Source organism: Heptranchias perlo, chromosome 23, assembly GCF_035084215.1.
Source record: "Heptranchias perlo isolate sHepPer1 chromosome 23, sHepPer1.hap1, whole genome shotgun sequence".
NCBI classification, from domain to species: Eukaryota; Metazoa; Chordata; class Chondrichthyes; order Hexanchiformes; family Hexanchidae; genus Heptranchias; species Heptranchias perlo.
The window spans coordinates 11,562,056-11,585,799 of record NC_090347.1 but is presented as its reverse complement, the minus strand read 5'-3'; the positions used below and the strand labels follow the sequence as shown (position 1 = coordinate 11,585,799).

At 42.4% G+C, this 23,744-nt stretch overlaps 2 protein-coding genes across 4 annotated transcripts in view; one reads left to right on the top strand and one right to left on the bottom strand.

The window, feature by feature from the left end:
* LOC137341448 (dynein axonemal heavy chain 17-like) overlaps nt 1-7,995 on the top strand; it is a 574,489-nt gene extending 566,494 nt beyond the window's left edge. The window contains exons 77-80 of the mRNA XM_068004561.1: nt 1,227-1,409; nt 4,683-4,826; nt 7,009-7,234; nt 7,621-7,995. Coding sequence (XP_067860662.1) covers nt 1,227-1,409; nt 4,683-4,826; nt 7,009-7,234; nt 7,621-7,868 — 801 coding nt within the window. The 3' untranslated portion in view covers nt 7,869-7,995. The remainder of the gene's footprint in view (nt 1-1,226; nt 1,410-4,682; nt 4,827-7,008; nt 7,235-7,620) is intronic.
* The window catches only part of LOC137341097 (CDP-diacylglycerol--glycerol-3-phosphate 3-phosphatidyltransferase, mitochondrial), a 92,888-nt gene that overhangs the window by 28,452 nt on the left and 40,692 nt on the right, over nt 1-23,744 (bottom strand). The window contains exons 8-10 of one of the 3 annotated variants that reach the window (XR_010966959.1): nt 18,387-18,535; nt 12,480-12,623; nt 5,889-7,802 (exon numbers count right to left, since the gene is read on the bottom strand). Coding sequence is in view for 2 of the 3 variants with exons in the window: in XM_068004016.1 (XP_067860117.1) it covers nt 12,504-12,623; nt 18,387-18,535 (269 nt within the window). In the remaining variant the exon portion in view is untranslated. Of the gene's footprint in view, nt 1-5,612; nt 7,803-12,479; nt 12,624-16,287; nt 16,344-18,386; nt 18,536-23,744 lie in introns of those variants that run through there. The other 2 variants (XM_068004016.1, XM_068004017.1) reach the window with 2 other exon arrangements.

The following is a 23,744-nucleotide window of genomic DNA, read 5'->3' as shown; positions in this document are numbered from 1 at the left end:
TCCACCCTTACTTCCCTCAGCAACCTAGGCAGCATCCCATCTGGACCGGGTGACTTATCCACTTTAAGTACAGTCAGCCTTTCTAGTACTCCCTCTATCAGTTTTTAGTCCATTCAGTATCTCAACTACCTCCTTTTACTGTGACTTTGGCAGCATCTTCTTCTTTGGTAAAGACAGATACAAAGTACTCATTTAGTACCTCAGCTATGCCCTTTGCCTCCATGCATAGATCTCCTTTTTGGTCCCTAATCGGCCCCACCCCTCCGTTTATCATTTATATGCCTATAGAAGACTTTTGGACTCTCTTTTATGTTAGCTGCCAGTGTATTCTCATACTCTCTCTTTGCTCCTCTTATTTCCTTTTTCACTTCTCCTCTGTACTTTCTATAGTCAGCCTGGTTCTCACTTGTATAATCAACCATTGTAAACAATTTTACAACACCAAGTTATAGTCCAGCAATTTTATTTTAAATTCACAAGCTTTCAGAGGCTTCCTCCTTCCTCAGGTGAATGCTGTGGAATTCCACATTTCCACATTTAGTACCCAATCCTGCCCTTTTTTGAGCCAGGTTTCTGTTATCGCCACAACATCATATTCCCTTGTGGCTATTTGTGCCTGCAGCTCACCAACCTTATTTACGCTTCGTGCATTTACACACATGCACTGTAAACCTATCTTAAACCTTCTCGTCTTCTCTTAGTCTGATCCTACCTAATACTGTACTATTTCTTACTCTAGTGTTATCTGTCTCTCCCAATCCTTTGTGCACCTTGTTGCTCCTTTCCAATGCTTCATCCTAGTGCCCAACCCCTGGCAAATTAGTTTAAACCCTCCCCCACAGCACTATTGAACCTTCCCGCGAGGACATTGATCCCAGCTCTGTGGAGGTGCAACCTGTCCGTCGTGAACAGGTCCCTCTTGCCCTAGAACTGGTCCCAAGTGTCTGGAAGTCGCTCCTTAAAACCCTTTACCTTGCTTCTCTCTGCCCACCTTCAAAAGCCTATCTTTTCCATTACTGCTCTGCCTCCATTTGCCAAATGTGAAGTGTTTTGGGATGTTTACATTAAATGAACTATATAAATGCAATTTGGTGTCAAAGTAATAGAAGAGGAATTTACTACGCATGTGTTAGCATTTGTATGATAATATCGCTGACAGTAATTTCTTCCCTATAATTGTAAAATCTCAGATATAAATGGAACTTAACAATACTGTTGATATTCAGGTTAAGTCAATCTTGGACGAAATCCTGGAAAAACTGCCAGAAAGTTTTAATATGCAGGAGATCATGGCTAAAGTGGAAGAAAGGACACCTTATGTGGTGGTGGCTTTCCAAGAATGTGAAAGAACAAACATACTGACTTCAGAGCTAAAACGGTCTTTGAAGGAACTCAATCTGGGACTAAAGGTTTGGCCATATTTAAAAATAATTGATTTTAAGTTGTTCTATGTTTGAGTGTGAATATCATAATTTAATAATGACATCCAATGGCTGGGCTTTTTAGACCACATGACTTTCTATTTCTTTATTTTGGTACAAAATGTTTGAGTGCCAAGTGAGAGCCAAATTCCCAAAATTTGGTGGGGCTGTATAGTGAACTTTCCAAAGGTAAATTTACATGATTACCACCTGCCTTCTCCCAGACTCCCATCCATCCCAGCTGCTTTTCAACAGAACATATATATAGTTCCTGTTTTATAGGTTTCAAAAAATTGCATGCCTGTGCCATGTGTTTGCTGATTTTTTTTGAATCATGCCAAGGAGGAGCCATAAGTTACAGGAGTCCTGTTTAAGTGATAACCAGGACAGAAGTGGGAATGCTGGAGACAGGGTGTGACAGTTACATTTATCTCTTACTGACATGTTTGTTTCACTAACACAAGGTAGGAAAACTATGTACATGGAGTAGTTTAATGTGGGAGGGGGAGCATAAATAGAGAAATAGTTTGAACTTTATTCTGACAATCTTAACTGATAAGCTATTTATCTTAGTGCTGAGAGACTAATGATTTTTCTCAGGTATTAACAATCATTATGATGGAGTCACTAGACACTGGGGAGGGACCAATAGATTGGAAACAAGCTAATGTGGTGCTCACATTCAAAAAGGGCCACACAACAGATGTAAGCAACTACAGAACCATTAGTCTTACTTCAATTCCATATAACAGAATCTATTATTAGGAGGATATTAAGGATTATAACCCCTGGTAAACAGCAGTCAGCATAGCTTCAGAATGGGAAGATATACCTAAAAAAATCTCCTCACCTTCTTTGAGCAAGGAAGATCCCACCTGAACGAACTCCTTAACTTCTTTGAACAAGTGGATTATGGATATCCCTACAATGTGGTGAACCTCGATTTTCAAAAGGCATTTGACAAAGTTGCATATGAAAGTCTGATAGTTAAACTCAAAGCTGTGGAGGATCCAGGCTAAATCTTACGGATATAAATCTGTCTGAAGGGTAGAAAACGATGTAGACTTGTTAGAAGCGTTATATCAGAGTGGAGGAAGTACCGAGTAGGGTGTCCCAGTGCTCAGTGATAGGACTACTACTGTTTCTAATTCACATCAATGACTTGCATTCAGAAACTCGATGCAAAGTAGTCAAATTTATAGAAAGCAAACAATGGAGGCATTGGAATCGAAGGAGGCAGCTCAGAAATTTAAAATTTTATATATATATAGGCAGAACAATGCCTGATGAAATTTCATGCAGACAAGGGTAAAGTACTGTACATAAGGAAAGTTGTGTGATATATGTACTCAGTGAATGGGATAAAATAGCTAAGGGTGAAGTTGAAAGAGACCTAGGAGTCTTAATAAAGTCAACGCTGAACATGTCCAACTATTGCAGAGCAGCAAACCAAGCAGATTGTTGAATTACATCGCTTAAACTAGAATATAAGCCAGGGGAAGCTGTGATCAAACTGTACAGTACTTTAGTCAGACCAGACCTTAAGTACTGTGTCAGTTGTCAGGAAACAAAGGAGACAATCGAGCGCTGGAGGCAGTGCAAAGAAGAGCTACAAGGCTAATCTCTAGTGTAAAAAATTGGAGAGGCTTAAGCTTTGCAGCCTGGAAAAGAGGCAGCTGGATGATGGTCTTGTAGAGATTACCCAAGATAGCCAAAGGTATGGAAAAGGTAAATCTGGACTATTTTTAAATATCAAATTAAATTGTGAGAGTAGGACAAGGAGACATGGGTCCAAACTAGTAAAAGGCAAACTTAAGACATGAAGAAGCTCTTCTTTACATGAAGAGTGATCAACATATGACATGGACTTCCAGATGGAATAGTGGAGGCAAGAGGGTCTTCAGTTATGTGGAGAGACTGGAGAAGCTGGGGTTATTCTCCTTAGAACAGAGAAGGTTATGGGGCGATTTGATAGAGGTGTTCAAAATCATGAACAGTTTTGACAGAGTAAATAAGGAGAAACTTTCCAGTGACAGCAGGACCAGATGACACAGATTTAAGGTGATGGGCAAAAGAGCCAGAGGCGACATGAGGAAACATTTTTTTACGCAGCAAGTTGTAGTGACTTGAAATGCACTGCCTGAAAGGGAAGCAGATTCAATAGTAACTTTCAAAAGGGAATTGGATAAATACTTGAAGGGAAAAAATTTACAGGGCTATGGGGAAAGAGCAAGGGAATGGGACTTATTGGACAGCTCTTTCAAAGAGTCGGCACAGGTGTGATGGACCGAATGGCCTCCTCCTGTGCTGTACCTACTGTGATATTCAGCAGGTCAGCATCTGTGGAGAGAGAAACAGAGTTAACGTTTCAGGTCAATGACCGTACGTCAGAACTGGAAGAAGTTAGCTATCACAGTTAAGTTATCACTTTTGCTCTTTCCTTCCCCCTTCTCCCAGCTCTGTACTAGCTTAAAAACTTAAATCTCAAACGTCTTCCAGTTCTGACCTAAAATGTTATTAGATGCTGCAATTGCAGGGGTGGCGGGAAATTTAGGGCTTCTGGCTGGATGGACCAAAAAGCCGCCTTCATCCATAATTATATTGCGAGTGCTGAATTTTTGAAGAGCTATCCTTCAGATAAGGTATCAGACTGAGGTTTTATCTGTCTGTTCCAGTGGTTCATGTGAATATTAAAAGATTCCAAGGCACTATTCAAAGAGCAGTTTCCTGGGCAGCATTCAGGGATGACTCAGTCGAATATTAGTCAAGCCTTAAAAATTACAGCCTACCAACAACTCCTGCTTATTATGAAAAAGCATGTGTGGTTTTACTGCCTTCAAATAATTTCAGATGGTTATATAGCCATAGTTGACCTGGATACAAGGTGGTTCACAGAATAAGACTCATTGGAGAGAAATATGGAGTTGTCCAAATGACCAGTGAGCCTGAGGTTGTCATTGGAGATGCTCTTATTCCGGTGGTCATGAGTTAGCAAATAAGAACTTAGCCAATGGGACTTGTTGAGTAACATAATAGATAAGTTGGCCAGTGATGCAAGTGATGGATTCCCATTAGTCCATTGTCAGATGGTGACATGTTGTTGCACATTAGGCCACATGGAGTTCACTTATTGAAGGTTGTTAAAAGAAATTCTTATATACATTGCCACATTCAAGTTTGCACCCTTTTCTAAAGTAGAAGAACATCTTTGAACTCAGAATTTCAGTAATAAATGCATTCTACACCTGTACTGTTTTTCAGGGAGAACTGACCATCACAGCTGATATGGAAGATACTTCAAATGCCTTATTTTTTGACACAGTCCCACCCACGTGGGAAAATCTTGCCTACCCATCACTTTTGGGCTTAGGTGCATGGTTTACTGATCTCCTTCTTCGTATCAGGGTGAGCCACAGTAGTTTAACTGTTTGTTTAGTTGCTAAATACTTGTGATGTACATCAAAGGAAGAATAATGTACAATGCATTATATTCTCAAAGTTGTTTCCTCAAGCTATCCTCTCTAGCACTAATGCCTAAACTAGATCCAATACCAATGTTTGGGTTTTAAAAAAAGAGCCTATTCAGTTATTTCCAAGGTGAAATTGATTTCTGTGAGTAGTTTATTCCAAATTAAATATGTAGCTCTCTACTGCCAGAGTCACTTGTATTCCTAATTCAATTTAGACATTTGTTCAGGCTTCTGAGGTCTAGTTTGAGCTGAAACTTCCTTTTCACTCTTTTTATGCTCCACAAAGTAGCAGGAATAAAACCTGCTCCTGTTTTGACCCTTAATAATGTGAATGTATAACAAATTTGTCTTCTTTATTACTTATAGGCGTGGGGTGCCATCTTTCAGATGAAATGTTAAACCCAGGTCCTGTCTGCTTACTCAGATGGATGTAAGAAATCCCATAGTACTATTCAGGGAGTTCTAGTGTTCTAGCCAACATTCCTCCTTCAACCAATACTATCAAAAACAGATTAACTGGTAATTCAGCTCATTATCTGTTATTAGGCCCTTTCTGTGTGCAAACTGGCTATGTTTGCCTCTATAACAGTAACTACACTTCAAAAGTTAGATTTAGAATGTTTTGAGACATTTATACATGCAATAAGCATATTACATTTTAGCATTTTAAAATGTCATCGTGATAACTCCAGGGAAAATAAAATTCAATTTAACTCCACACAGGGCAGTAAAAATATAAATCAACAACCATATGACAAAGACAAAATATTAATGCTATATTTTCTTCTAATAACAAGGGCTCATTAGACAAGGGTTAATGAATAATGCAAACGATACATAAAAGAGCAATTCTATTATTTGAATTTGTAGTTATTTGTTTCAATCACTGTAAATGCTTCCATACAATGTACAACAGAAAGAACAAACTTGCATTTACATAGCTAGCAGCTTTCATGTCCTCAGGCCAGCCCAAAGTGTTGCATAGCCAATAAATTACCTTTGAGGTGTAGTCACTGTTGTTTTGTAGGTAAACATGGCAGCCATTTTGTGCACAGCAAAGTTCCACACAGCTATGAGATAAAAGATTAGTTAATCTGTTTGTGATGTTGGCTGAGAGATAAATGCTTTTCTTTAAATAGTGCCACAGGATATTTTATGTCCACCTGAACAAGCTAACAGGGCCTCATCTGAAAGATGTCATTTTTGACAATGCAGCAATACCTCAGTTCAGCCGACATTATGTGCTGGCGTCCTACTATGTGGCTTGACCCCCACGACCTGATTAGAGGCAAGAGTGCTACCACTGAGCCAAGCTAACACATTTACGAACATAAAGAAAAATGACGGATAGCAAAATACCTAATCGTCCTTCCAGCCTGTCCCATACAGTTGTGATGCTTAGTGCACCCCACTCCACCCGAAGCAGTGATCTCCTGGCCAAAAATTCCTCTCCGACCCCCTTAGGCGATCGAAACTCATCTAGGAGACCACCTTGGCCCTGAATGTTACAAGGTACCTATCTCCTGTACAAGGTGTTCTCTGTCCCAGAAACAGGTCCAGCTCCCGCTTGAAGGAATTCAGCATTAACCACACAAACTGGTAACCTGTTCCATAGGTCCATTATTCTCTGGGACAGAAACAACCTCTTAACATCCAACCTAGTTCTGCCCTTACATAACTTGTAGGAGTGAGCCATAGTCTTCCCTAACCTATTCAGTTGAAACAAGCCCAATCATCATCATCTCATATACCTCAATCACATCATCCCCAAGTCTACGCTTCTCTAAAGTATAGAGATCCAGCTCTTTGAGCCTATCTGGATAATGTAAATGCTATCTATAAACTGCAAATTAATCTTGTGGCCCTCCTCTGCACCCTTTCCAAAGCCTTAATATCACCCACCACATGAGACCACCAAAAGTGAAAACAGTGTGCTAACTGAAGCCAGGCCAAGGTCTTGTACGACAAAATGTGTGCTTTGTTTTACAGTGAATTGTCCTGTAAATACATGCTAGCACCCTATTCCCTTTAGCAATTTATTTTATGAAAATAGTTCTAAAATGTATAGGGACAAATGTTTTGCTGCAACTTTCTCACTTGTCTGTATTTATTTCCAGGATTTGGAAGCATGGAGTACAGATTTTGCTCTGCCTAGTGCAGTGTGGCTTGGTGGTTTTTTCAATCCGCAGTCCTTCCTAACAGCTATAATGCAGTCTATGGCCAGAAAAAATGAATGGCCACTGGATAAAATGTGTCTAGCTGTGGAAGTTACCAAAAAAAACAGAGAAGATATGACAAGTCCTCCCAGAGAAGGAGCCTACATCCATGGGCTGTTTATGGAAGGCAAGACATTTGCATACCAATTAGAGAATCACTGCCATCAATAATGTTTTTTTTTATAAATAGTAACTGTAGGTGAAACAATTTTATTGACCAAATACATCACTATAAAATGTGTTAAATACAGGAAAAGCTATTTAAAAGAAAATTCTTTAACCAACTTACAATTGATTTTATTGGATTTTAACAAATTAGCAGGCTTCTAAAATACATAAGAAATTGTTTACATAGTTTCCTTAAATACAGAGACATTCCATCAGGAACAGTACTTGTCAGTCTTCATTATTTTTGCTGATTTCATTTTTTTTTTAAAAACAGTAAACAAAAATATGTACTTGTGGTAAAAGATTTCCCAGTTAACTTACTAGTAATATTTTATATGTTGAAAGGTGCACGCTGGGACAAAAACAGTGGAGCCCTTGCTGAGGCACGACTGAAGGAGCTTACACCAGCGATGCCAGTTGCATTTATCAAAGCCATTCCAGTAGATCGTCAAGAAACAAAGAACATTTACGAGTGTCCAGTATATAAAACCCGCACCCGAGGTCCTACTTATGTCTGGACTTTCAACCTGAAAACAAAAGAGAAACCAGCTAAGTGGATCCTTGCAGGTGTAGCAGTTTTACTACAAGTTTAAAATGGAAAAAAGTCTTGAATTATAAACTGAAACCTCATTTAAAATGTTATGATAGAGATTTCAAATTTTTTTTTTTAATGTGGCTGCTTAAAAAGTTTACTTGCTTAAATTTAATGATCTAATTGCAGTGCATATTTGATTTTATTCAAGTTGAAATAATACAAAGTTAAACAGAAGTGGTTTATGGGGAGCTTTGGACGTTGAAAAGATGCTTTGTAATATCTGTTGCAATTTTGTCTTCCTGTTCTTTCCAATATAATAAAAAGTATTCAACTAGTTAGCCAGTTCTAAAGGATTGAATACTCAAGCTAGGACTAGCTTTCTTGGCTGCCCTACTATCTTTACACTTAAAGGTCTCTTCAATTTCTGTTCATGACCCACATCCTCCACACATGCATAAGTAAACTTAGATTCACAACAGGACTAATCATTGAAGACACAATAGAGTAAAGTTTCATCTTTACCACCTGGGGATTGGAAAATTGGACAGGGAGGTTCACACCCCCAATTTTCCTACTGTTTAAATTAACCATCAACTCTAAGATTTTTTTCTCCCACGACAAGAGTAACGGTAGTAAGTGAAAATGTGTGGAGTGAACTCCAGCAAAAGTAGTTATTGTTGTTATTTAACCTTGAAAAGGAGATGGGGGGAATATGGGATTTAAGAACCTCTCTGGCCACAGGGGATGTGCCAGAGGACTGGAGAACCGCTAATGTAATACCATTATTCAAGAAGGGGAGTAGGGAAAAACCGGGGAACTACAGGCCAGTGAGCCTAACATCAGTGGTAGGAAAATTATTGGAAAAAATTCTGAAGGACAAAATTAGTCTCCACTTGGAGAAGCAAGGATTAATCAGGGATAGTCAACATGGCTTTGTCAAGGGAAGATCATGTCTGACTAATTTGATTGAATTTTTTGAGGGGGTGACTAGGCGTGTGGATGAGGGTAACGCAGTGGATGTGGTATACATGGATTTCAGTAAGGCCTTCGATAAAGTCCCCCACAGGAGACTGGTCAAGAAGGTACGAGCCCATGGAATCCAGGGTGCCTTGGCACTTTGGATACAAAACTGGCTTAGTGGCAGAAGGCAGAGGGTGATGGTCGAAGGTTGTTTTTGTGACTGGAAGCCTGTGGCCAGTGGGGTACCACAGGGATCGGTGCTGGGTCCCTTGCTGTTTGTGGTCTACATTAATGACTTGGATATGAATGTAAAAGGTATGATCAGTAAGTTCGCTGATGATACAAAGATTGGTAGGGTGGTAAATAGCGAGGAGGATAGCCTCAGTCTGCAGGACGATATAGATGGGTTGGTCAGATGGGCGGAACAGTGGCAAATGGAATTTAACCCGGAAAAGTGCAAGGTGATGCACTTTGGAGGGACTAACAAGGCAAGGGAATACACAATGAATGGGAGGACCCTAGGCAAGACAGAGGGTCAGAGGGATCTTGGTGTGCAAGTTCACAGATCCCTGAAGGCGGCGGAACAGGTAGATAAGGTGGTAAAGAAGGCATATGGGATACTTGCCTTTATTAGCCGAGGCATAGAATATAAGAGCAAGGAGGTTATGATGGAGCTGTATAAAACACTGGTTAGGCCACAGCTGGAGTACTGTGTGCAGTTCTGGTCGCCACACTACAGGAAGGATGTGATCGCTTTGGAGAGGGTGCAGAGGAGATTCACCAGGATGTTACCAGGGCTGGAGCGCTTCAGCTATGAAGAGAGACTGGGAAGATTGGGTTTGTTTTCCTTGGAGCAGAGGAGGCTGAGGGGGAACATGATTGAGGTGTACAAAATTATGAGGGGCACAGATAGGATGGATACTAAGGAGCTTTTTCCCTTCGTTGAGGGTTCTATAACAAGGGGACATAGATTCAAGGTAAAAGGCGGGAGGTTTAGAGGGAATTTGAGAAAGAACTTTTTCACCCAGAGGGTGGTTGGAGTCTGGAACTCACTGTCTGAAAGGGTTGTGGAGGCAGGAACCCTCACAACATTCAAGAAGCATTTGGATGAGCACTTGAAATGCCATAGCATACAAGGCTACGGACCAAATGCTGGAATATGGGATTAGAGTAGACAGGGCTGATGGCTGGCGCGGACACGATGGGCCGAAGGGCCTCTATCCATGCTGTATGACTCTATGACTAAGAACATAACTGAAATTTGTGCCATTAAACAGATATCCTGCAATTCCAGATTATCAGACTTTATGTCCATTATTAGGTACATCCCTCACAAGTAAAAGTGGCCTCCACCAGGAATTGGCTCAAGTGGCATTTTCACATTCCAGTCTATTATAAAGTTTTTGAATTTGTCACACTTCAGAAGCCACACTTCAAAGTGTGACACTTTGTTACAAATACAAACAACCTTTTAAAATATAAAAGAAAACCATTCATTTTGTGTTGGTTTTTCTGACATTGGGACAGAGTTAAGGATTTACAACCAGCTGACAATCTGGAGAAACAATTAATCCTCTAATGACCTTAGGATGTGCCTATTTAGCAATTAGACATTATGACCATAAGAAAACAAGGCCCTGAAATTTCATGGGGGTTCTGTTCTTCATGTGCTATAACGCCCAACAGAACCCCCAGGAAAATGAGGCACTTTATTATGCCAGATCTCTGCCATTTCCAGGGGTTTCCTCAATATCTCATCAGGAGCAGAACTTCCATCCACTCTTTACAAGGCAAATGAAGGGCACGGAGCAAGAACTCCTTAAGTCAGGAATTCCTATTACTAATTCTCAGTTGAGATCCAACCTGGACTCCTAAAGAACAAAAAAAATGTTTGGTGATCAGCCCCTGTTCTCAAGGGACTAAAGAGATAATGACCAGGGTTGGGGGAGGCCTTGGGCAACCCCCCCCCCCCACCTTTTACAGGGGGTAGATGATGCGCCCAAAGTGGCACTTTGACCTGCCTGCCCTATGCAAATAAGGTGCCCTATCACTGTGCCCACAAACTCTGGTGGGGTCAGTGCTGAAGGCAGCCATAAGGATCGTGACTCAAGGAATTTTGAGGCCCAATGTTCCACTTTAGCAGCAAAATAATATATTGTGTTTTACACGATATAATAATCCTGTCCTTTTAAAACAGCATATTCCCCCTGGGACAGCCACTAGTATCAGCTTATGGTCGTGACCAACTGAACTGTTAATGAATCCCAAACCATTTATTACTTCCACCACAAGAAGGAAGCAAATATTTTGTTGACGTAATGAGAAAATAGGTTCCAAACTTGATATTCCTGCAGTCTATTAACTCCAATATGACAGGAATGACTTTACTCCCTCTCACCCCACAGCACAAATCAGGTAGTACACTTTTGAAATGTGCCCGACTTGAAAGTAGTTAAATTTGGCTCAATTTCTGAGTTAAGCTCATTTTCAATAGGTTGGGCAAGAGCCAGACAGGAATACTGCCTGCGAATAAGCACTTAACTCAGATTTAGGGTGGGGAGAAATGGAAATTCCTGGCACGTTCAGAAACAACAGCCAAATGGCCCGTAGTAAGGCTCTACTGCAAAGGAGGAAAGAAGAAAACTTACCTGATGTGCTTGGAGGGTCTGAAAGAGATGGCCAGCAATTACGAATACACTGTTTTCTTGGGCAGTCTCACTATTTCTCACTAAGGAAACCATTTCTCACTAAGAGAGCTTAAATGGTTAGACCCGCTTCTCTACAACAAGTCACAATGGATGCTCTAGATCTAGAGTTGCTCAAGTGCCCTTGGTATTCTAACTGATCAGCAGTTTTCGTTGCACATTGCTGGTCTTCCTATAGATGCAAAGAGCAGGATTCCCTTAACTGTAAGCTTCGCTAGGTGAGCAAATATAGCACCTGCTGGAAGTTTATAAAAAGCAGCATTATGTCAAGACCATTGTGACGTCCAAAAGAATTGCTTACCTTAGTATTTGAATGAGTAGGATTATTCGACAATGGACAATTAACAGCAGAAGGTTAAAAAATACTTTCACATACATTCATCCATCTCACTCAGATGCATTTATTTCAGTTCCCTCAGCTGAGATTCTCAGTAAGTGTGCGATCAACTAAATTCCTCTCCAGCATTGACTCCAACATTCCCTAGTTAAATTCTTACTGCCTGATCAGAAGCAGAATAATGAAGACAGCTATAATTCTGCAACATTGCTGCATTTGAATCGATTTTTACAACCTAGTAGTTTTCTCCAAAATGTAACTAATAGTTATGCAATGTATCAAATTATTATTACTCAGCCTGACATTCAACATCTCTGGAATAAAATGCTGCAATCAGTCCTCCAATTGTAACAAGTAATATTTCCAACTTTTCAGGTGCTGGCAAAGAATCAACTACTAGATCTGGACTTCTTTCTTCCCTTCACTCAAAAACGTAGTACTTGAATAAAATGAGTTCTGATGTCAGCAGACTGAAATAAATCATTGAAACACAAAAAATCTCAAGACCAGTAGAGACCAAACGTAAAACCATATATTTTGTATTAATGATAAGTTGGCAGTATAACTGCAGTCTTTAAAACCTGTTCCTTGCTTCCATCTATTCAAAACAGTTTTATAAACTTAGGTACAAAAATAAAAGGTACTAGTTGCACTATAATGAACTTACAATAGGAGGGTCTTCCTTCAGCTTCTAGAAAAAGTTCTTTATAAGCGGTGTTACCAGTTTCACCCAGAGCTTCACATATCTATTTGGTTGGTCAAATGTTGTAGTCAACACCTCACTTGACAGGCAGTACAGCTGTTCTTGTTCCTAGAAAATATTAATACAATTTTAATACTTTTCGTTGATGCAGTACCCCTGAACCATTCGTTTAATATATCACGGAACAGTACTTATTCTTTGAATGAAAGTATGTTTTACATAACCAGAAGAGAGATTAGGAAGGTTCAGAATATATGAAAAGACTAGGGGGGGGGGGAATTGAATAAGGGCCGTTTTCGGGCGCGGGTAGTGTGATGCGCTAGTACCCCCTACGCAGGCAGCACCTGAATTTCATGCTGCCTGCTAATTATCATGACAGCTCAGTGTAGCCAGCGTTACCCGTGCTGCTGAGAGGCTGCACAGAGAATGAGGAAGTTGGAAATGGGGCGTGCTTAGTGCACGTCATCAGCAGGAGCATAAAGGTACAGGTGCACATTTAAAATGGCAGGTAAACAGTTCACAAGGACAGTTCGCGAGGATGGCAAGACCAGTGAGAAAGCTCCACGCTGCTCCGATGATGCACCGGAGGCCCTGTTGGAAGAGGTGAACGAAAGGAGGGCCAACATGTACCCACAGGATGGCAGGAGACCCTCTAGACTGCAGCTTCGCAGGCATTGGCAGGCTGTGGGCGCCAGGTGCATGGCACCACGCATGTGGGTGCAGTGCTGAAAGAAGTTCAATGATTTGACACGAGTGGTCAAGGTGAGTGAATGCAAGGGTCAAGTGGCACATCCAACCCACTGCTCCACACATCACACTCCCCGTCACTAACCTACCAACAATCACTGCCCATCCGTACGCAATGCTGCGTCTCACCCGCACATTGTACCACACTTGCAGGCCACACAACCACAGGTCACACGCACTGACCACGACAGGCACATCACCCACACACCTTGCAGGATACTCAATGACACACTGTTCTCCGTCTTGCAGGAGAAGGTAGCGCCGGCAGCAGGAGAGACCCGAGGGTGTACAGGGACGCTTACAAGTCCTCACCCCCCTAGAGGAGACAGTGCTTCAGATCATTGGGCGGGCCGTCACTGCAGTCATGACAACATGCTGCGCTGGAGGTCCCGATGAAGGGGGTCACTGCATATCTAATGCTCCTTCTCCTTTCCCACATCTCCCTCCTCCCATATTCTTTTCTGATTCGTGCTGCAGATTCTGTTGGCACGCACATCTTACTTGCTCCTCTCCCCGCTCCACAACTCAACCTGTTTCGCTTTGTCATTGCAGATACCCAAGAACACATGGTGGCACCGTCCGAGGAGGAGGAGGGGGATGCTGAAGCCACACCATCACTCGATCTGACACTTGCTTCCACCAGCTCAGAGACTGACACTGCGCGTATACAGAGGCTATGTTAGAGGAGGGATCTGCACGTGTTGAGACACCGGGCACAAGTGTGCAGGAGCTGGGGTGGAGGGGAAACGGATACCGCAGGTGCCAGCTTGCCACAGGGCGAGGTCGCTCACTAGTTCTGCTGCAGAGGAGTCAGATGAGGACTTCGATGGGCTAGGCTACAGAAGACGGCTGATGGGCATACACACCGAATGCTTGGGGCACTGGAAAGCCTGCCAGAAAGCCTGTGCACAATGACATGGGGCATGTAGGAGTCCAGCTCCAACTTGGCACAGGACTTTGCGCAGAGCTTGGAGACCATCCTTTCCAACATGGAACGGGTGGTCACCTCCATCAGCACACCTGTGGAACCCACCATGATGCAGCGATTGATGGCCGATGTCGCGGCTTCCATTGTAGCACAAACCAAAGTCATCAAACGTCTGAGCTACGGTTGCTGCTCAAACTGCTGCAATGCAAGCTCAGACTGCTGCTATGGCAGCTCAGACTGCTGCTATCGTGGCTCTGGGTACCACTGTGGAACGGGGCTTTCAGGGCATCACAGCACTCCAGCAATCTGTTCTCCAGCTGATCACCAGGATTGCTGAGGTGCTGCCCCAGGAGAGTGGCAGTGGCGCCATGGCAGTCGGACTGGCTGTCCTCTCTCAGGCTGACAGCATTCCTGCTCCCACCCCTGCCACTCCACCAGTGGCCTTGTTGCTGCCTATCGGCCAGCCAGGCCAAACGGCTGCAGCCCATGCTGAGACGGTGTAGTCTGAAGCCGGGCCCTCCCGGCCCAGAGCTGCTCGAGGTCGTCCTCCAAGGCCATCTGCACGCTCCTCCATTGAAGGCCAGCAGCCTCCCAACAGCCATGCTCCAGCCACTGGGGAGGCACCAAGGCAATGCACAAGGGTAAATAGTTCTGATCTGTTTCCATAATTTCATTTATTCATTGATAAATGTGGCTTTGAATTTGCATTTGATGGTGGTTTTTATTTGTACGATGAGCTGAGGGGGAAACCAATGTGCAATCAGATGGAGGGCGATTTGATTGTCTTGTGAGAGCAGAAAGGTGGGGAGTGCAGGACTGTTGGTGAGTTGGGGGATGTAGTTGACATTATTGATAGCGGGCATTGATCAGGCAAGCACGCAGAGCCCTTGCAGACAAGGCATGTGGTCCCTTTTGCACCCATGTGTCTTCCTCCACTTCCTCTTCCGGCTCCTCCTCAGGCTCGGGGTCTTTCCAATCATTGGTGGCAAAGGTGTGGTTGTGCAGCATGCTGCATACCACCACGAATCTGCCCACCCGCTCAGCGGAGTACTGCAGATCTCCTCCAGACCGGTCCAGGTAGCGGAAGCGTTGTTTGGTGTGCTCCATGATGTTACATGTGGCAGCATGGCTCTCATTATAGGCCTGCTGTGCAGATTTGCGTGGGTTCCTGATCAGAGTCATGACCCACAGCGTGAGGGGATAGCCCTCGTTGCCCAGTAGCCAGCCTTTGACTTGCCGAGGCAGGTGAAAGATAGCTGGCACGTTGGACTGCCGCATGACGAAGGCATCCTGACTGCTCCCAGGGTAGTCGGCATCGACCTCCTTGATTCGATGCGTATGGTCACACACCAGCCCACCAGTTGAGGGAGTGGAAGCCCTTTGGGTTAACAAAGACGGCTTATTGGGGGTACGCAGGACAATGTGCGTGCAATCAATGGCGCCCTGCACCATGGGGAAGCCAGCAATGCGAGCGAACCCCCGTACTTGCTCATTCTGCTTGTCTCTGTCAAGAGGGAAGGTGATGAACATGTTCCTCATCTGGTACAGTGCATCTGTGACCTCCCTTATGCAGCAGTGTACTGCATACTGCGAGATGATGCACGTCGCCAGCAGAGACCTGAAATGATCCTGAGCTGTAGAAATTCAGCATCACGGTGACCTTCACAGCTACAGGCAGTGCTGTCTTTGCCCTGCTCTGAGGCTGCAGTTGTGGCCCCACCAGTTGACAGATCTCGGTCACCACTTCCTTGGTGAACCTCAGGTGTCGGATGCAATCTTCCTCGGTCATGTTAAGGTAAGAGAATTGGTCCCGGAAGGCCATCATTGGATAGTGCCCTACCCCTCCTCCTCCTCCCTCTCCTCACAACTTGACCTGCTATTTGCATGGCATCTCTGCATGCTCCCAGTAGTGCTCAATGCCCAGCGGGAGCCCATGGTTGCTAGGAATGTTCAACTGTGATTGTAACTTTCCGAACCGTAAGGCAGTACCTGCCAAAGCACTCTCAAATGTACTCTAGGGACTCTCAGTAAATATAGGGAGCTTCACAAAACACTTCCTGCTCCACCAGCAGCCAGAAGCAATAATCCAGCAACTAACCTGCAACACCTGCATGGTCCCTTTAAATAGCACTGGTGGGGAGAACCTCCAGGCACTGTAAGACACATTCAGATGGTCGGGGTTAAGACTGTGCGTTGAGTTGGGCGTTAAGTGCCAAAATGGTGTCTATCACTTTAAATCAGCGTTGCACACTAATTGCACGCATTTTCTTCCCACTTTATATGCTTCCAGCGTTCAGTATTTGTTCACGTGCTAAGTCCTATACCAAGATGGCGTCTGGTGCATGTTACGCTGGAAACGTGCGTGTGCAGCCAAGACGCCATCTTGATGTCGGAGAGGCCACATACGCCGAAACAACAGGCGCTATATGGCTGATTTTAGCGCCCTGGGAGTCAACAAAGAGTAATAACTCTACTGCTTGCATCCCAATCTGTATCAAGTCCTGCTTGTCTTTCACTTCCATCCTCGCTGACTTATATTGGGTCCTAATTCCCTAGCACTTCAAATTTAAAATTCATGTCCTCGACTTTAAATCCCTCCACGGTCTCAACTGCCCCTCATCTCTGTAACCACCTCCAGCCCTACAACCTTCCCGCAACACCCTGACTCCAGCCTCTTGTACATCTCCCCCTCCCCTTACCTAAACTCCCCCACCCCTTCACCCTACCTAACCCTAAGCACCACTCTCTGGAATTCCCTCTCTAAGCCTTCTAAGCCTCTCCTCTTTTAGGATCCTCCTTAAAATCCATGATGTCCACCAAACTTTTGGTCACCCCGCTTAATTTCACCTTAGACTTGGCATCCATTCTTCATGACTCTGTGATGCATCTTGGAACATTTTTCTACATTAAAACCACTATATAAATGCAAGCTGCTGATGTAATTGCAAGAGCTTTTATAAGCACATCATTAGCAAAAGATAGTTAAAGAAAGGGTAGGCCCAGAAAGAGGTGAAGGCCGAAAACCTATCGTAGAAAATAGAAGAATGGACAAGATACTCAACGAGTATTTTGCCTCTGTATTTAGAGAAGAATAATGGAAAGACTACAGCATTACCCAGGAGAAATGGAAAAGCAATACTAGAGCAGAGAATGTTAAGGGAGAATCTAATATAAAACATTCAAAATTATGGAAGAGATTAAGAGAGTAAATAGAAAAACATTATTTCCACTAGTCTGCAAATTAATAACAAGGGGCCGAAATCTCAGAATGAGTGCTAGAAGCTGAAAGGGGGAGATTAGAAGGATTTTCCCCATGCATAAAACGCTGTTAGGATATGAACTGCTTTTCTACAAATGGCTATTGAAGACAAGTCAGTCACAACATTTAAGAGACAATTAGGTTAACACTTGAAAGATACTAAAAGGGTACAATGAAAAAGCAGGGGATCAAATTAGAGTAGATAGCTCCAGTGAGTAAGTTAGCACCAGCACATGCACTGATAGACTGAATAGGCCTCTAATTACTGATTCAAAGAAGGATGCTTTTCCCCCTATTTTCTAATTTAAAATGGTTTTAAATATGTATTGCATGTCTAGTTAATAGCTCATGCTCATGCAGCACATGAAAGAACATTCAGATAGTGAGACAGTTGTGGACATTTAAACAATATATACTATGCATCAAGAAGATCAAGGTTGTTGATCGGAGCTATTCTCGTGGGGTGATTGAGTAATAGGCCAAGACTCTACATTTACTGTAGGCAATAGTAAGGCAAATTATTCCTTCAATGCAGTCTTATGTTGCACTAAAAGGCTTAGTACAGACAGCATTTCATGAGTGATGTGAGCAGGCAGCCTTGGTTATAATGCCAACTAACTTTGTTTCAGAGTGGAGAAGACATAATTGTGAAGCAAACATGAAGCACTGTTTACCAGCCTCTGGCTCAGCTCGGTTCCTTCTGACTGAGAAACACCAATAAGAAAATCACAAATAATTTATCCAGTTTTAAAGTTGGGGAAAATTTTCATCCTTAGCACTGCTGGTGTGTGGAGCTCTGCATCAGTAACACTAAAGTGGAAAATTTTCCCCTTAAATGGAAAGTAGATGTAAATAATTGTTTTATGGTGAATGCACTAGAACGTAAAACTCAAATGAAAGCTTTCTTCCTTTTCAAGTTCACTAATTCATTACTGACCTGCTGTAATTGCTGCTGTAACTTGTGGTTTTCTGTGATAATTGCCAGCTGAGCTTCTAGGTCTCTGTGCACTGATCTGTATCCAAAGTTAGGAGAGCCAATCAAAGTTAGACAAGGCCACCTGCTTCCTGACAGATAATACCATAGACCTACAGAAAAAAGGGTATTAATGAAAATCAGCCTTATCAAATGAGAGAGAACCACCACGCTATTCGCTCTTACTATGATGCACCACAGCTAATGGTATTAAGTGTTGAATAACATATTATCTGAATAAAAAGGCTCTTCTGAAACTAGGGGCCTCTGTATAGTTCATCTGGCCTGTGTTGGACTGAGATAAACAGACCTAAATCATACCAGCCTATCCTTATGGAACTTCACATAGGTTGAAGGATGATGATAATAGAAGGGTCACTTAAGGAACATTAACCAATAAACACTAATATCTCATTTTAGAAGGTCATTTGATATGTCTCGGTCAATTTCCTTCCCAGATTAGTAAATGATCCACTTAGCAGGGCCTGTGAAGGAGAGTGTAACATAAGTTTACTATAACTAAAGCCTTCATATGATAATGTGACTTATAGGACAAAACAGTTTTCTTCATTCAAAACAAAATAATCTTAAGACTTAATTCCAATTAAAACTAGTCAAGAACTATTACACAAATCTAGCTGCTAGGAAAATAGTTCATTGTTTTATTATATCATAAGTTGTGTATATTGAATAAATCATGGCATTAAGCAATCCAATACCAACATTTTTTTAAAAGGAAGTGCGAGCTTATTGAAACTACCTACTTTAATTTCAGCGTAATCAAATTCTATTAACCAACAAGTCCCAAGAATAAAATTTGGGACACTGAGGAACCGACTTCATCAGAAGGTATTGGTTAACACAATACTGGAAAATCAAGATAAAATGAGGTGTCTAATAATTTGGCAAGACCATGCATATTACTTGGTGCTGATCACTGTGCAATAAATGGGATAGCTGTACTTAAAGTCATAGAATCATAGAAAATTTACGGCACTGAAGGAGGCCATTCGGCCCATTGTGTCCGCGTCGGCCGAAAATGAGCCACCCAGCCTAATCCCACTTTCCAGCACTTGGTCCGTAGCCTTGTGGGTTGCGGCACTTCAAGTGCATATCAAAGTACTTTTTAAATGTGATTAGGGTTTCTGCCTCTACCACCCCTTCAGGCAGTGAGTTCCAGATCCCCACCACCCTCTAGGTGAAAAAATGTTTCCTCAGCTCCCCTCTAATTCTTCTACCAATCACTTTAAATCTGTACCCCTGGTTATTGACCTCTATACTAAGGGAAATAGGTCCTTCCTATCCACACTATCTAGGCCCATCATAATTTTGTAGATCTCAATTAAATGCCCTCAGCCTCCTCTGTTCCAGAGAAAACAACCCAAGCCTATCCAATCTTTCCTCACAGCTAAAATTCTCCAGTCCTGGCAACATCCTCGTAAATCTCCTCTGTACCCACTACAGTGCAATTACATCCTTCCTGAATTTGGTGACCAGAACTGTACACAGTACTCAAGCTGTGGCCTAGTGTTTTATAGAGTTCTAGCATAACCTCCCTGCTCTTATATTCTAAGCCTAGTTTAATAAAGGAAAGTATCCCGTATGCCTTTTTAAACCACCTTATCCAACTGTGCTACCTTCAGGGATCTGTGGGCATGCACTCCAAGGTCCCTTACTTCCTCCACACCTCTCAGTATCCTCCCATTTATTGTGTATTCCCTTACCTTGTTTGCCCTCCCCAAATGCATTATCTCACACTTCTTCAAATTGAATTGCATTTGCCACTTTTCTGCCAGTCCACTGATATCTTCCTGCAGTCTACATAACTTTCCTCCTCACTATCAACCACATGGCCAATTTTTGTATCATCTGCAAACTTCGTAATCATGCCCTCTACATTTAAGTCCAAATCATTAATATATACCACAAAAAGCAAGGAACCTAGTACTGAGCCCTGCGGAACCCCACTGGAAACAGACTTCCAGTCACAAAAACACCAGTCAATTATTACGCTTCGCTTCCTGCCACTGAGCCAATTTTGGATCCAACTTGCCACTCTCCCTTGGATCCCACGGGCTTGTACTTTTTTGACCAGTCTGCCTTGTGGGACCTTGTCAAAAGCCTTGCTAAAATCCACGTAGACTACATCAAATGCACTACCCTCATTGACCCTTCATGTTACCTCCGCAAAAAATTCAATCAAGTTAGTCAGACATGACCTTCCCTTAACAAATCCATGCTGACTGTCCTTGATTACTCCATGCCTTTCTAAGTGACGGTTTATCCTGTCCCTCAGAATGGATTCCAATAATTTGCCCACCACCGAGGTTAGACTGACCAGCCTGTAATTACTCGGTCTATCCCTCTCCCTTTTTAAACAACGGTACAACGTTAGAAGTCCTCCAATCCTCCAGTACCACGCCTGTATCAAGGGAGAATTGGAAAATGATGGTCAGAGCCTCCGCTATTTCTTCCCTTGCTTCTTTTTTTTTTTACCAGCCTGGGATACATTTCATTCGGCCCTGGTGATTTATCTACTTTCAAAAATGCAAATCCCCTTAACATTTCCCCTTTCGCTATGTTTATCCCATCCAATATTTCACACTCCTCCTCAACTATAATGTCTGCTTCGTCCCTCTCTTTTGTGAGGACAGATACAAAGTACTCATTAAGAACCATACCAATATCTTCCGCCTCCACACACAGAAGACCTTTTTGGTCTCTAATAGGCCCTACTCTTTCCTTAGTTATCCTCTTGCTCTTAACGTATTGCTCATAATCTTGCTCTTAATGTGCCTGACAAACCTGATTGAATTTTTTGAAGAGGTGACTAAAGTAGTGGACAGGGGAATGTCAATGGATTTTATTTATATGGACTTCCAGAAGGCATTTGATAAGGTCCCACATAAGAGACTGTTAGCTAAGATAGAAGCCCATGGAATCGAGGGAAAAGTACGGACTTGGTTAGGAAGTTGGCTGAGCGAAAGGCGACAGAGAGTAGGGATAATGGGTAAGTACTCACATTGGCAGGATGTGACTAGTGGAGTCCCGCAGGGATCTGTCTTGGGGCCTCAATTATTCACAATATTTATTAACGACTTAGATGAAGGCATAGAAAGTCTCATATCTAAGTTTGCCGATGACAAAGATTGGTGGCATTGTAAGCAGTGTAGATGAAAACATAAAATTACAAAGCGATATTGATAGATTAGGTGAATGGGCAAAACTGTGGCAAATGGAATTCAATGTAGACAAATGCGAGGTCATCCACTTTTGATCAAAAAAGAATAGAACAGGGTACTTTCTAAATGGTAAAAAGTTAAAAACAGTGGATGGCCAAAGGGACTTAGGGGTTCAGGTACACAGAGCATTGAAGTGTCATGAATAGGTGCAGAAAATAATCAATAAGGCTAATGGAATGCTGGCCTATATATCTAGAGGACTAGAGTACAAGGGGGCAGAAGTTATGCTGCAGCTATACAAAACCCTGGTTAGACCGCACCTGGAGTACTGTGAGCAGTTCTGGGCACCGCACCTTCGGAAGGACATATTGGCCTTGGAGGGAGTGCAACGTAGGTTTACTAGAATGATACCCGGACTTCAAGGGTTAAGTTACGAGGAGAGATTACACAAATTGGGGTTGTATTCTCTAGAGTTTCGAAGGTTAAGGGGTGATCTGATCGAAGTTTATAAGATATTAAGGGGAACAGATAGGGTGGATAGAGAGAAACTATTTCCGCTGGTTGGGGATTCTAGGAGTAGGGTGCACAGTCTAAAAATTAGAGCCAGACCTTTCAGGAGCGAGATTAGAACACATTTCTACACACAAAGGGTGGTAGAAGTTTGGAACTCTCTTCCGCAAACGGCAATTGATACTAGCTCAATTGCTAAATTTAAATGCGAGATAGATAGCTTTTTGGCAACCAAAGGTATTAAGGGATATGGGCCAAAGGCAGGTATATGGAGTTAGATCATGGATCAGCCATGATCTTATCAAATGGCAGAGCAGACACGAGTGGCTGAATGGCCTACTCCTGCTCCTAGGTTCCTAAAACATCTTTGGATTTTCCTTGCCAATATTTTTTCATGCCTTCTCTTTACTTTTCTAATTTCCTTTTTAATTTCATCCCTGCACTTTCCATACTCAAGGCTTTCTCCAGTATTGAGCTCTCGGTGTCCAATATAAACCTTTTTTTGCCTTATCTTACCCTGTATGTTCCTTGACATCCAGGGGGTTCTAGGTTTGGCAGTCCAATCCTTTTTCTTTGTGGGAACATGTTTACTCTGAACCCCTTGAATCTCCCCCTTCAATGCCTCCCATCACTCTGATGTTGATTTACCTTCAAGTAGCTGTTTCCGGTCCATTTTTGCTAAATCGCTTCTCAGCTTAGTAAAATTGGCCTTTCCCCAATTGAGAACTTTAACACCTGTTCTATCATTACGTTAATAACACATCTATCACATGGTGTTAGAAATAATGTGGTCAGGTTAAATCTGGGGTGGGAGAAGGGAGAATTTAAACTCCTTGAGGAACCAAAATATCTCAGGGAAAGAAAACACAGGATCAGGAGTCTCCACCAGACAAAATGATACAAGTCCTTGTTGGATTCGTGGCGATCCACAAGCAGCCATTTATTCCGCCCTCTCAGGTACAGAACATGTGCTCCCTCATAAGATTATAACATACCCTTCCTTCAACACACACAAAACAAACAACAAAACTGGGCTTAAAGTTTGAGAGCACCTAAATGCATATTAATCTTTTCACTGATTTATTGGTAAAACTTCAAAGTAAAAACAGGCAGTTTTAAACTTATTGTAACTTGAAGAAAACATTTTATTTAAAATAGCATAAAAAAGACTGGTCACTTCTGAACTAATCAAACTATTGTGACTGAAGAAGTCACAGATGGCTGCAGTGCAGCTCACATACACAGTGTTGATGTATTTAGGATTGTCTATGAAACCATTCTAAAACAAATGAAGCCATGTATGTCTCAATGGTTAAAAGGGCACACCGCAAAACAAAACCATTATGGCTAACTAGAAATGTGCAAAGACAAATTAGACTTAAGCAGAAGCATTTTACAGATTTACGGAATTTAACTCACAGGACAATGGGGACAAATATCACACACAATTAATGGAGACAAAAGCAGCCATTAGAGAAGCCAAGAGATATTTGGAAAAGAAGATGGTGCACAATTGTAGTAATAGCAGAAGTTTTTTCAGCTACATCAAGAGTCAGAAAGCTATTAAAGAAAGTATAGGGCCCTGAAAGACAATTTATGACAGATGCTAACAGATTCCCAGCCTATAGCT